This window comes from Haliotis rubra, unplaced genomic scaffold (assembly GCF_003918875.1).
Source record: "Haliotis rubra isolate DU_JTF1 unplaced genomic scaffold, ASM391887v1 Scf73, whole genome shotgun sequence".
In the NCBI taxonomy this organism is placed as follows: Eukaryota; Metazoa; Mollusca; class Gastropoda; order Lepetellida; family Haliotidae; genus Haliotis; species Haliotis rubra.
The window spans coordinates 285,798-304,146 of record NW_025767446.1 but is presented as its reverse complement, the minus strand read 5'-3'; the positions used below and the strand labels follow the sequence as shown (position 1 = coordinate 304,146).

The 18,349-nt window shown below is 38.3% G+C and overlaps 1 protein-coding gene across 2 annotated transcripts in view; it reads left to right on the top strand.

Annotated features, from left to right (window-relative positions):
* Window positions 1-18,349, top strand: part of LOC124259564 (abdominal ganglion neuropeptides L5-67-like) — a 40,759-nt gene that overhangs the window by 11,520 nt on the left and 10,890 nt on the right. The window contains exons 1-2 of one of the 2 annotated variants that reach the window (XM_046693715.1): window positions 6,713-6,940; window positions 15,107-15,251. In XM_046693715.1, the coding sequence (XP_046549671.1) occupies window positions 15,110-15,251 (142 nt within the window). In that variant the 5' untranslated portion in view covers window positions 6,713-6,940; window positions 15,107-15,109. Of the gene's footprint in view, window positions 1-6,712; window positions 6,941-15,106; window positions 15,252-18,349 lie in introns of those variants that run through there. The other variant, XM_046693713.1, reaches the window with a different exon arrangement.

The window sequence follows — 18,349 nt, the reverse complement described above, 5'->3', positions numbered from 1 at the left end:
CAGGACTCATCTGGATATTGGCGCTATATAAATCTCTATATATTATTTTTATTATTATTATTATTATTATTATTATTATTATTATTATCCAGACCGTGACTTAAGAAGTAAAAGAAGTGAACATTTCTGGAAAAATGTTCATGAGAGATAGTGAACCTCCCCTGTACAAATCAGCAAACTTGTGTGTCATAACAGATCTAGACCATCTGTGTGTGCAGGAAAAGAAGACAACAGGTGTTTGCGTCAACTCTTTGAGAAGATTTCTTGATGGCATCAACACGTTAATCACATCCTCAGGGGGAGTAGACAAAACTTAAGCTTGTCTAGAAAATATTTACACTTTGATGTGATATAGTTTGCGACTAAATTAAGTTTGCAATTTAACAAAGTGAGTGAGGCGGTTAGGTTTATCACTAAACAACAGGTCTCTTACATCAATACATTTGAACAGTTACTTCGTACGGGAAAAAAGCATTAAGTGATGTTAAATGTTAATGAATGCAAGTCTACTCCAAGGGTAAAAGACATACGTGTAGTTCATGAAACAAAATAAAACAGCCAAAATATAGTACAATCAGTTTGTTCCTGGAAGCGAGATAACATTAGATACATTGACAAACACTCTACTAACGTGTTTAGACTAATCCATGCAGGAACTACGATCACTTTTCGAAAGACAAAACCCAGTTTCTGTTCCAATTTTGGGACGAATGTAGAACCTAATTAGCTCTGGACAATAATCGTTGGATGCCCGGTTAAAAAAACGGCAGGGTAGCCTAGCTAGTGGTTAAAGCTTTCGCTCGTCACGGTGAGACCCGGGTTCGATTCCCCACGCGCGTACACGCTCACTTCTGGTGTCAGCCAAACTCCCACCACCCCAACACGAATAGTTTGAAAATTGCCAAAAGCGGCGTACGCATTCACTGCATGGGTTGAGAGTGTTTGAAGCAAATAAAAAAAGCTTAGACACTGAAAGAGTCGTAAAATCTAATCTACTCACTCATGACGCTAATGGAGATAGCGTTCTTGTAGGGAGGTCTTCTCGGGAATACAAAACAATTACAATGAATAGTGATTGTATTGCACACATGCATTCGCCATGACTATTACCTATATAATGTATTAAAGCTTCTCCTCTGTATCCCAGTATTGACACAACACACCTTATTATATAACGCACTCTTTGGTGGCAGATGTAAGTAGTGAGTGAGTCAGTGAGTTTAGTTTTACGCCGCACTCAGCAATATTCCAGCTATTTGGCGGCGGTCTGTAAATAATCGAGTCTGGACCAGACAATCCAGTGATCAACAGCATGAACATCGATCTGCGCGATTGGGAACCGATGACATGTGTCAACCAAGCCAGCGAGCCTGACCACCCGATCCCGTTTGTCGCCTCTTACGACTGACTGAGTTTTGGTTTTACGCCGCTTTAAGCAATATTCCAGCAACATCGCGGCGGGGGACACCAAAATGGGCTTCACACATTGTACCCATGTGGGGTCGCCTCTTACGACAAGCATGGGTTATTGAAGGTTCATTCTAACCCGGACCTTCACGGGTAGATGTAAGTAGTGAATATTGCCATTGCTAGTATTATAATTAGAATGTATTTCATGTATCTTTATGTTTTAAGCATTAACAGATCCAAAGAATGACGTGTGAGTGAGTGATTTTAGTTTAGCAATATTCCAGCAATATCTCGGAGAGGGACACCAGAAATGGGCTTCACACATTGTACCCACAAACAATGACTATCTGAACTGACCGGCCACGCTAACCAGCGCAGTTAACTCTTTGTCTCAGTGCATGTAGTCTGCAGACACTCCTTACAGACACGTTGCCAGCAAACCATTTTAAGCAGATAATACGTTGCCGCATCGTGGTAGACTGGACACCCTAGTATCGTCCACAGGGATGGAATATAAAGAATATTATACCTTCATAAATGTTTCTTGGCGAAATAAGCGTCTGGCACCAGTAGTGTGTGTGTGTGTTTGTACGTCGACTGTGCGCAATTTGCGCCTGTAGATATTTTGTGACGTCAGACTTAGAGAACTGGTTCAGTTACGTAATCGTGACATCATACACCAACTGCTACGGCTGTTTAACCATTTGTTTTCTGTTTAACACCACATTCAATAATATTTCAGCTGTATGACGGCGGTTTGTTAATAATAGTCTCGACCAGACAATCCAGTGATAGACATCATGAGCATCGATCTACGCAACTGAGATACAGTAATATGTGTCAACCAAATCAGCTAGCCTGACCTCCCGATCCCGTTAGTCGCCTCTTACAACAAGCATGAATTAGTGAAGACCATTTCTAACCCGTATTGTGACAAGTTGTTCAATAGTAGATTGTATAGTTAAATTCTGAAATTAAAAGGCACAGGTGAAAATAATTTTCACGTTTAGTATTCAGCTATAACAGAGCAAATCAACCAATTTACTTATGCAAATAATGTTTCAAGACTGGTCTCGCTTCTTATTACCTGGAAGTACGCACATATTATGCATCTTAGTAATGTAAATAAAGGGCACACGATGATCTTTAGAATCTTAATCTGTTTGACGTGTTGTGCCTTTCGCCATGCCTCGGATGTGTACACTGACTTACGTCAGTTTGAGTACCACTTAACACTAGACGTTTTACAAGCAATAAATTTCATTTTTTTTAGAAACGCTCTGGCACCTCAGTCTGTAATGTTTGCTGAAGGAAATCCAATTTCAGTAATTCTAACCCTATGCTGTTATCTATTGTCAAATCCTTGCTGCGTAAATCTTGAGCTGATGGCCTGTCAAGATGTACCGCACACCTAGTCGGTCGGATCGGAGTTCCTCCCTCAATCTCGTCTCGCCCATCTGATCGACAAGGGCGTCATCGTGTTTTGTGAGAAAACTAGCGCTGTTTGGAGAATAGACCTTGCCTTTGAACCATATTGCTGTTGACACGTGGACTTGTAAATGAAGTTTTAGAGCTCCTAACATCACCAGATCAAACGAGCCTAATGAAGTGTGCAAACAGCCACGTTCATTCACAATTGCGCGGAGTAATATGTTGAAGTGATGTGGCAGACCATTCTAATCGATAAATCAAAGAGCGTAAAGGTTCCGAGTGTCACACTGCACACACGTTGTTAATCACTCAAGCGCGTTTCTTTATCCTGTACAAGTAATGATCTTGATCTTTTCTCTTTTACCAGAACCGGGAGGGCTGGAATAAAAATAAGTGCAATGTGGTTTTTAGTGTTTTAGATGTTCCGAGCCATTGGATATGTTGTTATCTGCTTGAATCTTACCTCAGCAGAGCGGAAGGTTAGCTGGTTCGAAACAGTTCACAAGATATTAACAATCATTCAAGACAGAATGAGGACATACATTATGTTTTAATAGCTTGTATTTATTATAATGAGACTTAGGAGTAAGTATTATACATCGATAAGTCAAGGGATACTGGTTTGTTCTTGGTGGATCATGCAATATTCCACATCCCCAATTATCCATTGATTTACGCTTGCTTATTTCCTTTGCTGCTCGGGAGGAAAATCAGGAAAACGTTTTTCATTAAAAGAAAGAATGTTTGTACATCTGGTTCCATTGTGTGAACATTTTGTGGCTTAAGTGTGAAGTTACAGTGGCATCTCGAAGATTGACTTCGTTCAACGATCTTCCAGACGAGGCTTCAATAATGGCTCGAGGTCATTTTCACTTATGGAACTTTGCCGACAAAACCAGGCATCCTGTTAATGCTAGTTATACTTCAACTCCTAGTCCTGCTGCTGCTGCTGCTACTACTACTACTACTACTACTACTACTACTGCTGCTACTACTACTACTGCTGCTGCTGCTGCTACTACTACTACTACTACTACTACTACTACTACTACTACAACTACTACTGCCGATTCGTTTTAGATCACTTGGCTAGATTTCTCAAGGGTTAGTAAAGGGTTGCTATAAAAGTGTTCTCGGTTCGTGGGCTGAAATGAACAGAAAAAAAATATGTTAAACGTAAAAAGAAGAGAAACAGAAATCAAACGGATACATCTTTTTTGCTATAAGATCCTACTTGACTAAATAACGGAACTATTATGGAGTACAAATTCGGTATATAGAGAATCTCACCCGAGTGTCTTTTGATATCAAATATACCACCACGAGTTGTTATAGTAACAAATATCCGAGGCTTGCCGAGGATATTTTTACTTTTATCAACGAGTGTTGATATATTTGATATCAGAAGACACGAGGGTGAGATTCTATTTATCATAAAAAATCACTCTTCATTAGTTTTCAATGAAAATTGTACATCTCTGAACACAGTACTGCCATTAGGTTTGCAGTGCAGCGATGTCATAACATTGTGACGTCAACAAGTTCATGACGTCATAGCATTGTCAGGCATTGTACAAAATCTACTGTCAAAACGATATCTCCTAGGAGATATCGTCTGATCTACAACACAAGCGATATCTACTGTGGAACACAGTTTTGGATGATAAATATATATATTTATTCCACATTAATGAACTTCGCACAGCAAGCAATTGAATAGAACGGCTATTTAATAAACAGTCATTCGATATCTGACGTTTTAGCACCTAATCCGACAAAATCGATGACAGTACATATAGACTGATTTATTCGTTGTTGTTTAACGCCTCACGAGGAAATATCCGAGCTATATGGCAGCGTTATAAATATTCGAGTGTTAACAATCAAGTGATTGACATCATGAACATGGATCTACTCACTTCGGGTCTGCACGGCTTGGGACAGGCTTTTGCAAGGGTCTTACTGCAGTAAATGGTTCAGTCAATAGAACAGGTTCTCAAACAGGAGAGCTGAATGGCTGCATTTAATTGTTACAACTACATCACATTTTAGAACTATTCTGTTCTAAAACAACACATTCCATTCCATATTTAACCTTACACATAACTTCACTTACAATATGTCCATCATCTCAGTATATTCAAATTAACATAATACCATTAATATGTGTATCAAGGTTTACTTATATTCGCCCTGTTTTCCTCTTTAGTCAGTCACCCGTGAAGATCCGGGTTAGAATTGATCTTCAGCAACCCGTGCTTGTAAGAGGCGACTAACGGAGTCGAGTGGTCAGGCTCGATGACTTGGTTGACACATGCCACCGTATCCCAATTGCGTAGATCGATGTTCATGCTGTTGATCCCTGAATTGTCTGGTCCAGACTCAATTATATACAGACCACGCCATTTAGCTGGAATATTGCTGAGTGCGGCGTAAAACTAAACTCACTCACTCTTTGGTCAGTCAATAGTCCAGGCTTGTGAGATGACCCTCAGGGAGATGTGCCGACTGTTTAATTCGCCAAATAAATACTGTGAAGTTGGTTGGTTTAACGTCGCACTCAGCAATCTTCCAGCTATATAAATTGCCTGGTCCAGCTCTGTAAATAATCGAGTCTGTACCTGACCACCCGATCACGTTAGTCTCCCCTTACGACAAGCATGGGTTGCTGAAGACCAATTCTAACCCGGATCTTCACGGATCACTGTAAAGCGAAGTGAAAAAAAATTGCATAACCGATCAACGCTGCGGTCAACCCTCGCAAAACTTCCTTCACACTCACTCACTCCCTAACTTTCTCACAACTATAGATACACGTGTTACATGCAAGCGTTATTAGTTTAGGGATATTGAATTATGATGTGACATTATGATATTTGCAGATTTTTCTTCATGATTTATTGGAAGATAAACATTATTCCGATATATTCACAGTCCTGTGAGTGGGTGAGTCAATACTGTTTTGGCCAACCCTTCAGGTATTCCATTCAAGACACGCTCAGGAGCCATTCATGGGATGCAGGACATCATCCCTCCCAATCCCACATCTCCCTTGCAGCAATTGGCATTGACGTACGCAAACCATATTAATAATTTATTTGATTTCATGTTTTCAAAATACAAGATTTACTTCAGTAATCTCTCATTGACAAACACACAATACATCTCCAATCATGTTCTATCATTTGTTAGATTTCAAGTCCATAGTGGTCCATACCGTCTTTAAAAACCTGTGACACCTTCCCCAGAAGGCTGAATAAAGGATCTATAATACCAGCAATATACGTTAAGGTTTAAGAATAATCGACCCAGGTCTTCAGCAGCTAGCGCATTGACCACTTGCCCTCTGAACAGATACGTATAAGAAAAATATAGAGAAAGTATGTAAATATACTCATGCCAATAATTAAAAAAAATGAAGGGGGTGACAACCATTATTGGCATGAGTATATAGGAATAAAGAACAGACGTGACACTGGAAGTGTACGTGGTTTCAAATAACTAGACAGAAACCATCTGTTATGTCATTTGTCACTAAATTGTTCATTCAGAATACTTTCATAAGCAGTTGACTGTTTGTTGATAGGCGCCGTTACTCTACGAATAATGCTACCTCAGTGTATCACTACAAACAAAAGAGTTGAACTGTACGACTGACGATCGTCTTCCATACGCGCTTCTGGGACATCTTTAAATGATCTGTCTCATTCGAATTCTTATGATTGTCTAATTTTCCAAAGACTCATCCTGTTGACATGCTTAGCAGATGTGGAGACGAGGCTCGTGGGAGGGGGAGGTGGAGAGTTTTCGCCTCTACACTGGAGAATTCCCCGGCCTTCCTTATCGATGATATGATTAGCGGAGACTGACTCTCCGCAGTCCTCTGGGCTTGTCAATGCACGAGGTTGATTAATGAGCCCCCCGCAAGTTTTATCTCTTTAAAAGGAGCTCTCACTTGAAGCTCGGCCGTTGCACAGGGAAAGGCGAACAGGGTTGCGGGCCTTTTGGAACTTTTATGCTTAAAGACTAGGAAGCTTGAGAAAAACGGATCACCTCTCTTCACCTTTACACCTGTTACTAAAGCCCGAACAAGAAGCATGTAAGTTAAGTCTTCTTCGTCTCAGAGCTTCGTTCCGTATCATACATGTATTATTGGGCGTTTGATGTCTTGTGTGTCTTTTTTAATATAACTGAAATGTGTTCTTATGAATTGATTTCCCGGACAGGTAGTTTTAAATACCTGTATCAGGTGTGCTTTGAGCATTTTAAAGTAACGAAGGTATTGCCGATGGATTGTTAACCCATACTGAATTTCTGACAAGGGTTTTCTGTATATTATTTGTAGCTAATTGTAGCATGTTAACAAAGTAGATATACAGTTGTATCCTGTCTGTAATCTACCTATTGTATTAAACAGTTGGTATACTCAGTGAGATCAAATAAATTGTAAAAGAACTTGAGATGTTTGACCGTCATATGCTCGGCCATTTCAAAACTTGTATGGTCGACCTCAGAGGATTTTGGTGATGCGCGATAGTGTATCAAGATATAACTTTAAAAATTACATGTAGTTTTCGCACTTCCATTTTGAATGGCGCTTACTATATATTTGGGTGAAAACTATTTAAATAGGGCGCCATCACTAGGTCAGCATCCCTTTTCGTGATCAATCGGTGTCATAATTCATTTACAGCTATATATTCATGTTAATTCACCAGTTTTGATTTTGCGCAGTATGGAATTTGTTTGAGAGCTACTCGAGACTAAGTGTCCTGCCTTTGACGTTTTCAATTTGTATATTAAAAATCGAATGACATTTCAGTAAATATTGTGCATCATGACCCGTGAAGTGGATCGTAATTTTGTGTGCAGGTTATTCATAGTCATGCCTGTGCGTCTTACTAATGTGTTCATTGTTAAAATCGGCTTAAAACTAAACTCACCCACTACTAATGTGTTCAAGAAGAACTGATGGTTCATTTGTCTTATCAAGACCTTATATGGAAACAATCCCATGAAATTTTTTTTATAAGTTCGTCAATATATGGTTTTAGCATTATGTGATATGAAGTTACTTATAACATATATAATGTGCAATTCCTTAGTGTGCAATACTACTTCCAAAACTGAAGGAGTAAGATTAGTTTCTTTGTTGTTAATACCTCAAAAATGTATATACCTTCTGAAAGCAGTCCGTAAATAATTGAACGTGGGATTCGCCACGATATGGCTTAGATATTGCCGATGTGACGTTAAATATTAACTCACTCACTCACTCAACTGAACGTGGGCCAGATAATCATATGATTGATGTCATGAGCTTCTATCCTAACATTGGGATATGGTGACATGCAGTCAACCAATTCACCAACCCTGACCACCTTAATAATTTCTAGGGACCTATTCTATCCCTAAAGCCATCTGCAATGATTTGGTGAAAGAGTCTGCGCATTAGAGTGAGTGAGTGAGTTCAAATTTAACGTTACATGGGCAATATTTAAGCCATATCGTGACGACCTGTGCATTAGAACTGATCAGGATAATTTGAAGCTTTTCCAGTAAAATTAATTTTACGTATAAAGGTTAAAGGCATAAAACCGTAACCATCGTTGTTTTAAAAAATGTCTTTAAAATTCTATAAAAACGTTAAGAAAATAGAAAACACATTACAAATTCTGATGTCGCCCCTTGTTATTGAATATATTATTTATTTATATGCTCCGCGCATACACTTCCACAGAAAACACTTTGGACATTTTAAAGATGTTGTAAGTGGAATAGTAACCCTTGAACACTTGCGTCAGGATGACCTGTTCTCGTGCATCATAAGGCTATAAAATACGTTCGTGGCTCTGTAGCTGTGAGTCGCGATCTTATTTGCGATAGAGCCTATTTGTCTCTACATGCCTCCGAAACAGAGTCTGTTGTTTAACACCTCTGAAATGGAGCCTGTTACATACACACCTCTTCAGTAGAGCCTATTTATGTCTACATACGTCTGAAATAGAGGGTATTGATCTCCAGATACCTCTGAAATAGAGTCTGTTTTGCCCACCTAGCTCTGAAACCGAACCTATAGTTGTCTATATAATACTATCTCAGCAATAGAGTTCTTGTCCGCATACGTCTGCAGTACAGCCTATTGTTTGTCCAAAAGCTCTGGACACAGTGCCTATGGGTTGACCCAATTGTTTGTAGTTTTGTCCCCTTAAAAGAAAAACCAGAACACGTACTTCTTACCGATACAAATATATCAAAGGTGGTTGGCACGCATGCAATAACCGTAATTCGTTCTGATAAGCTCGTGTGCTCACCTTGAATATCGATTTTGTGAAATAATTTTCAAGCAGCTTAACTAAGGTTCCAAACAACAAACCAGCAAAAAACGGAATTCTTCGTGCGTTCCTCCAACACGAAACTAACACAACTTGGTATAGCTGAAGTAAAAATGTAACAGCTGAAGTATCACTGGAAATTGATTGGACTCACCAAATTACTCGTACAAAGACTATCAAAACGCTACTGGACTTGAAGTAGTGGTCAAAACATGGCAAACATTCTAAAATAGACAAATACACCCGCGCCAAATACATAAGTATTGAATGTCTTTTCATTTTTTTTTCATTTTCAGAAATCATCAAACATGTGCATACTTTCTTTGCCATCAGTATATCTGTTACAATCGCAAAACGCTACATTATGTAAACAAAATACAGTACTGATGTCTAATGTGCATATACTCATATTTCCTTGTGGATCTGTTGAATAAAACATTAACAGATGTCATGTGTGATCCATTATTAAGAATATGTTAAATGGAGTGTCCTGAATACTTGAGTATTGATCCATTGAAAGAGTGTATGTGTGCAGTCATAAACCTCACACACGACAACTGTTTGTGATGCATTTAGGCATTTTGGAGGAAGATCCTCATTCCTGTACAATTCCTACATCTCCAGCGATATGTATAACGGGATCTGCAATAACTCCCTGTGGGTATCTTTGGTGAATAAAGCCTTTTTGAACACTAAATAATTAACATATCTTTCAGGTTATACCGTAATTTTCATGTGTGTATGCATGTAGATTTGAAATTGTTATGGAAATCACATTGGGGCCTTTTCCAAATTTGACTCATCATTAAAACAATGTTTGACGCAATTCCCTTATTTGGATTGTACGTTCAGGTGATTTATATATGCTTATGACATAGTCTGAATGGCACAGTGATCTACGTTTTGGGAAGTTTTCTCTTAGGATTTTGGAAATGCCATTTTTGCGTTCCAGCCTGTTTGAATGTCTACTATAAGATATATTGAATGACATAACCAGGCCATAGACGGTAAAACATTGACTGAAAAGTTCAGTTCTAAGCAAAACGGAACTTAATAAAATGAACAGTCTCTTGTGTACCTCAGCAGTTGTTGAATTTGAACCCCCAAAGCTGGAACTGATTGTCTATTGCACGACATGAAGTGGAAATTCAAGATTAGAAAATCGATAATGTCAATCAGAAAAAATCCAGCAACTCACATATTTTGGTAACTGAATATTTATGCGCTGCTGCCATTTTAACAAATTCAACACATCAATTTTCAAACTTAAACAGAATAATATTTCCGTGTGCCTATTTATTACTTTGAAACTGAAGACCAAGTGATAAGAGTTTTTAATGAAGGCTATATGGTGATGTCAAAGGTGTGCGAACCATTACGACTTATAATAACTATTGTGAAGACAAGTCTTTTAAGTACTTCAAGCTCAAAAGGTGGTTAACTTCTTAAGTCTTGTTCCTAACCTCTCCGAAAGTAACGCAATATTTGGATGCATCTTTCTTTTGTTCATAGTTGTTTCATCTATATTGTATGAGGAAAGGTCCCCACGCAGGCATCTGCCCATTTGGCTAACCTCTTTACGTTTAAGTAAGCATAGAACGTCAGTGCAAAATAAACCCCAGTCTTGACTATCCTCAGAAACACATTCAGTTTTGTCCATAGGGAAAACTAGCTGTGAACTTATATGAATGGATCACGGATTATCAGTGACGACACCAGGTTTTCGCGAACAGGGCAACATGTCCTGCCCAACCGGTAGCATCCGCCTTTCAAAAAAGTTGTCTTAGAATAGAAGCGAAAAAACCCTGTCCATGAAACGATTCCGACATCCTAAGTTCCTTGTACGATTCCGACAACATCCTAAGTTCCTTGTTAGATTCCAACATCCTAAGTTCATTATACGATTCCAACATCCTAAGTTCCTTGCATTATTCCGACATCATAAGTTTGTTTGTACGATTCCGACAACATCCTAAGTTCCTTGTATGATTCCGACATCATAAGTTCTTTGTACGATTCCGACAACATCATACGTTCCTTGTTCGATTCCAACACCCTAAGTTCCTTGTATGATTTCGACATCCTAAGTTCCTTGTATGATTCCAACATCCTAAGTTCCTAGTATCATTCCAACATCAGAAGTTCCTTGTTCGATTCCGACATCATAAGTTCTTTGTACGATTCCGACAACATCATACGTTCCTTGTTCGATACCAACAACATAAGTCCCTTGTACTATTCCGACATTCTACGTTCCTTGTACGATTCCGACTGCATCATAAGTTATCTGTACGATTCCGACTGCATCATAAGTCCCTTGTACTATTCCGACATCCTAAGTTCCTTGTACGATTCCGACTGCATCATAAGTTATTTGTACGATTCCGACTGCATCATAAGTTATTTGTACGATTCTGACTGCATCATAAGTTATTTGTACGATTCTGACATCATAAGTTCCTTGTACGATTCCGACATCCTAAGTTCTTTGTATGATTCCGACTGCATCATAAGTTCCTTGTACGATTCCGACATCCTAAGTTCTTTGTACGATTCCGACAACATAAGTCCCTTGTACAATTCCGACATCCTAAGTTCCTTGTACGATTCCGACTGCATCATAAGTTATTTGTACGATTTCAACAACATCATAAGTTCCTTGTAATATTCCAACAACACTATACGTTCCTTATACGATTCCGACAACATCCTAAGTTCCTTGTACGATTCGAACAACATCATAAGTTCCTGAACGATTCCGACAACAACATACGTTCCTTGTATGATTCCAACAACACCATACCTTCCTTGTACGAATCCGATTACATCATAAGTTACTTGTACGATTCTGACAACATCCTAAGATACTTGTACGATTCCGACAACATCATAAGTTCCTTGAACGATTCCGACAAAAACATACGTTCCTTGCACAATTCCGACTAAATCAGAAGTAACTTGTTCCTTGTAAGATTACGATTCCGACAAAATCATAACCAAAGTCAAAGTTTCAGCTGAAAACATCGGGATCATAAGGCAAAAGACAAACAGGAAATTGCATCTGAAACGATGATCCATTAAATTAGGAATGTCCTCCACTTGTCAAGTATGTAACGTTTTGAAAGGCCTTGATTACTGTATCAAAACATTTTAACCAGATTCACATGACTCTTTTGAAATCATCATAGAAAACCATGCTCGATTGCTCCTGAAAATTTGTAAACTGCAGACATGAAAGGTTTGAGCTGCCGGAATTTAGTTCGACTTTAAGATGAAGTCGACTGTTGGAAGGTTGACGCTGTCATTTTTGGACGATATATGATATCACATGATTACATCAATAACCGCTGGCGTCCATAGAAAAGAGCATAACTGAGGCTGGTCTCCCCGTTTCTTGCGCAGGTGGGTTAATCAGTGAACGGAATTCAATCCAGCCTTTCTTTATGCATAAAGAAACAAATGAGCAAAGGCAGGATCATAATTCACCTCCACAGGGATTCCAGCTTCTTGCAAATGCGTATTGTAAAGAATTATTGTCAAATAAAGACAACATGAGACGTGAAACTCATGTAGGTTACAGCCTCTCTAGGTATATTATTTATTGTTACGACAAACATTATATGTCATAACATTTCTTGAATATTCCCACGGAATTGCTCTCAGAGAAAGGCGCTAATATGACAACTTTGCTTACATCAAAGGCCTGTTTCTTTAGTTTCTCGGTCAAAACATCATTAATATAGATCAATCAAACCTCTTTTAATTATTAACGAGTGTCTTCGCATTAGAGTGTCTCATTCAGATGGAATCCCAAGGGAAGTTATTATCTGTCATATTATTGCACCGACCCGTGTCTGTAGTATTGAGGCCTGTTACTAGCATTGGGTGTGAATGTGTTCAACTGTCTCACAGGCAAGGAGGTCCATGTGTATGAATGGAAAGAATCATTCTTCACCCACACGAAACTCTTGTAAATACTTCACATAACTTTAATGGATATTGCCCTGGGCATATTTACAATAGTTAATAATTACCTCACTGTTACTGTAAAATGTAAAGTTTTTATTGAGTTTATAAAAGTTTAAATTTTTCCATTTAAATAATTAAGAATAGACTAGCATTTAAAAGAGTAACATCAATTCAAAATGACTAAAAACTTTCTTAACTGAAATTTGTGAAAGCATGCATGAAACTAACCCTGACAATGAGCAGATACCTTAACCCAGGCGTCGCTTTACTGTTATAAAGATAAACCTACTTAGTATAGGTTGCCGTCCTTATGTACTTCAGTATGGCCTTCAGCATCTAGAACATAACACGTCTCTCTCTGAGTATCAACACGGGGAATTGGGTAATATGTGTAAATAGATTATAGTGATGACTTGTCAACCACTTTGTCCAGAACGTCCTCATGGTACGTCCTCGAAGGACGTACCAATCGATAAAGTGTCACAGGGAGGAAGGCGTTTGCCTGTAGGGCTGTTTTCAGATTATCCCGGTATAAAGGTTTATCTCTTAGCTCATTTATACAAGAACACTTATAAACAGGAAACATGCTGTAAGCTAGGCATATATGAACACAAATGTTTATTGACTCCTAATTTGTAACAAAATATGTTCAAAGACTGTAATATAAACATGGAAACGTGTTAATAGATCGGCAAATAAAGAAGTATAAATGTTTGTGGCTTAGCATATAAACAACAGCTCATGTTGGTAGACTTAAATAAGATGTTGGTAGACATCGTTTGTGGACGGGTTCACAAGTAATCGTGAGTGAATGAGTTTATTTTTACGCCGCCTTTAGCAATATTCCAGCCATATCACGGCGGGGGACACCAGAAATGGGCTTCATACATTATACCGATGTTGAGAATCGAACTCGGGCCTTTGGAGTGACGAGTGAACGCTTTAACCACAAGGCTACTCCACCGCCCCATCTTGTTGGTAGACTGGTAAATGTTCATTTCTGGGTAGTCGTAAATAAACAGGTCGTTTGTAGACTGCCAAATAGACCAATACACATACTATTAGACTGGTAAATAGACATAGACACATGTTGGTAAACTGGAAAATAAACAAGTACACAATGTGGTCGACTGGTAAATACACACAACATATGTTGATAGACGAATACGTAAACAGGTACACATATATATAAACGTAAATAGATACATGTACACATATTTATAAACTAGTACATATACAACGACACATATAGGTAAACCACATAAAAACAAGTACACGGGTAAACTGGTAAATACAGAAGTACACATGTTGGTAAAAATGAACCCGATATATGTAGCCATGTTTTTCAGTTTCATATCTAAAATGACATTTCAAGAAATTTTTAACGTCAGAGTAAACGAAAGACATCAACATTTCTATTTATAATTCTTGATGTACAATCTCAAAACAAAGATATAATAAAGTGTACTTTGTTTCAAATATGACAGCTAGTCCCCAAAATTGCAATATCCTAGTGAATCGCATAGTAATCTATAATTTGTATGTAACATTGAGTCAGAAAATATTAAAACAAACTATGCATATAATACATACAGATGGATGAACATGAAAACCACATTGGTATTTTAAACCAGCGTAACAAAGTGCAAAACCAAATTGAATGGTCTTGTATTTTTGTTCTTTGGTATATAAAGGCAATTGGAATGTGCGAAACTGCTCCCAATACTGAAATAGCATGTCCTCCCGCAAATTTGTTTGCAAAGTAATTAGACGGTACTATACCCTACGGACTTCCACGACTCACGTTAGAGCAATATTTCCATAAACAGCATTATCCAAGGGACATAATTATACACATTTACGAAAGTATTCCCTCTAATGAGATGTATTGCTTTTCGTGGTAGTAATTGATTGATGTCAGGTGTTGGTGCATATGTTTAAATTAATTGTTTGCTTTTCAGATAATGAAGTTGGCCGAGATCGTTCTCTGTATAACCACTGTCCTTCTTTTGACCTTCACAACCGGAAATGGAGCACCTCAGTGGAGGCCTCAAGGACGATTTGGAAAGAGGGTACAAAACAACTTGCCACTTCTTATAAACGAAGGTAGGTGTTGATCTGAATTATTAAACAACAAGCAGTCTGGCAGTCATAGATTGGCATGTGCTATAGCAGTATTACTAAATAATTACCTAACATTCCCCTATTTGGCACAGATCATTTGCTTACCGCGGACACCTTATACCCAGTTACCAGCTTTAAAGACAACCCAAGACTGTGTTACATGTATGTACTGTCCAGGGACGAAAGGTCCAGTTACATTTAATCCACGCAAACTGGAATGAAGTTGTTGCCGTGTTGAGAGGTGATGTACTGGAACATGACGTTTGTCACGATTCCAAAATATCCACAGCACCATTTACAGCATTGAACACCTTTGAAAGTAGTGATTGGGTCTTTTATAACAAAAGTGGACAATAGCATCATAAAGCGTTTACAACTGACAAAGAGAGTGAAAGTGTTCTTTCGTTCTAAACGAATTTTTATCATCACATTTAACACATTGATTAAATTACTGGCCTATTTTGTTTGTGTTTTTTTCAAAAGGAAAATCTTAGCTTTGTGGCAACAAGAACAGTATGCCATTATTTTACACAGTGATATAAATACGGAAACAATTTCATTCCCACATGCGTTCTTTGGATTTCAAATGAATCTCCACATTTTATGTTAAAGTTAAATGAATTCAAATAATAACCTGTATCATATACAAGTTAACCCTCTGGTCAAGCATCTCCATCGGTTGCTTGACGTAACCTGAATTTCTCTGCGAGACTTGTGTTCCCATAATATATATCTAAACCTTTTATGTTGATGTAGCATCTACACCAGACTGTCTCCACCAAACATTATTGTTCGGGACTAAATGTAATTTACTAATAAATTAACAACGGATGTTTTCTTGTCTCGTATATATTACTTTCCTTAAGTCAGCACAGTGATTAATTCTAAAAATAGATGATTTCTTCAGAAAAAATCTTAGTAGATTTCCCACATGTGAGCTCACAGGGTGATCAGGTCAGTTAATTGAGACTAGGTAATTAATAAGGCTCTAATACTTAATTATAATCAATAACGAATCATAACAGATGATGTAGAGTTTCTGACCACCTGCCGGTACAGGAGGACGAAAGTCCAGAAACCAACAGGGGTTATGATATCATTATCGACCAATATTCCACTCATTATGAAGTAATTACATACGGGTATTAGCTGCGTCTCGTGCAAGGGACCCGTGAACTAAGGAATATTTTGTCCAACACATGACATTTACCCATTGAAAATGATGAAAAGAGCAAGATCAGTGGCAAGTATATTCCATACTCGGCCATTATTTATAAATCTTATTAAACAGAATCCAAATCCCATTTTATCTATTCAAACGAACACATTTTGTTTTATAAAAGCCGAATGTAGAGACAGAATGGAGGGTTTTTGCTTTGCAGCGGTTTTCGCTTTGCAACGCCTTGTATAACAAAGTTGGCGTTCAAGAAAGGGTGGCAATGGGCTAGAAGATTCCGTCTAGCAAGGTTTGGAGAAATCAGTTAAACCTTCAACCATGACACACATGACAGATCTTAAATTATAAACCTTAAACGACTCGTACTTAAACATGTATACTGAACAACATATAGCGAGATATATGTTAACGTAATAATGAAGCAACAAATGCACTTATCGTTACATGTCATGGTTATAACATTCAAACCCTTAGAAATACTTTCCTGACGTTTTTGATAGACATGGGATTTAGCTAAGGAACTGATTAAGCTCAAGATAGATCACTGATGTGATAGCCTTCAATATCGGTCAATACCAATATCCACTGACTTATCCCCGTGAGCTAGAAAAAAGGATGTGACACCCGGTGTTTGAGAATAGGTGAAGACTATTCTGTCCGACCGATGGCAGCTGTCAACAATGGACACAGAGGAAATCAAGTGTTCTTTAAAAGAATAACGGGAATATATGGCACAAATGGGGAATTACATCGAACGTCATTCTTGTCACTGATGCTCCAGGGGCGGTTGGGTAGCCTAGTGGTTAAAGCGTTCTCTCGTCACGCCGATGACCCGGGTTCGAGTCCCCACATGGGTACAATGTGTGAAGCCCATTTCTGGTGTCCACCATAGTTACTCACTCGCTCACTAATGCACCAAAAGTGGAAACGTCTTCCACACGTCTTGCATGCAACTTCTTGAAAGCTTCCATGAGACTTGTGTGTTGCGACCCTGCTCAAACAACGTTTGATTAAGAATTGCACAATGTTGCAATTTATGAAGAAAGAACATGCTGGATTATCTTAAATCCAGACACAAAAGGCTGGAATATAACTCGATATGTAGCAAAGTTGACTGTGGGAAAGTTTTATTCATCCCTCTTCTGACACAGTCGTGTCGTTTATGTCAGTTGACGCCTTTACCAAAATATCCGTAACTGCTGTAACGTCGTAACGACCTTAAACGAAAGACGATGGGAAACCCTCTATATTGCTACGGCATGATTTTTGACACTGACATTGTTGTACGGCCTTTGCGAACACAACATTAAAGTTTTTTAGTCGTGCATTGGTGCATTGTGCATCTTAGAAACAAACGCATATATATGCTGAATCAGGTATTTGTTTGACACTGACATTGTTGTACGGCCTTTGCGAACACAACATTAAAGTTTTTTTAGTCGTGCATTGTACATCTTAGAAAAAACGCATACATATGCTGAATCAGGTATTTGTTTGACACTGACATTGTTGTACGGCCTTTGCGAACACAACATTAAAGTTTTTTTAGTCGTGCATTGTGCATCTTAGAAAAAACGCATACATATGCTGAATCAGGCATTTGTCAACGTAAAGCAAAAAAACACAACAAAAAACAACAACAAAAAAACAAACAAAAAAACCCCGCTGCCACGTTCGTGAGGAACGTATTGTCAGAACGACTGAGACGTCGGTTTTGTCTTCTCGTATTAGATTTTATCATGTTTTCACGTAATTGCGAGTGCAGTAAAAACTGAATCATGAGCAAGATGTCTGTTTTGTGACTTCACGATTTACTCCTACTAAAGATCTTGAAAGTCTGGAAACGAACATTACATCCATACAAGATAAAAACAACATTTGACCCATCACAAAAGTCTATGAA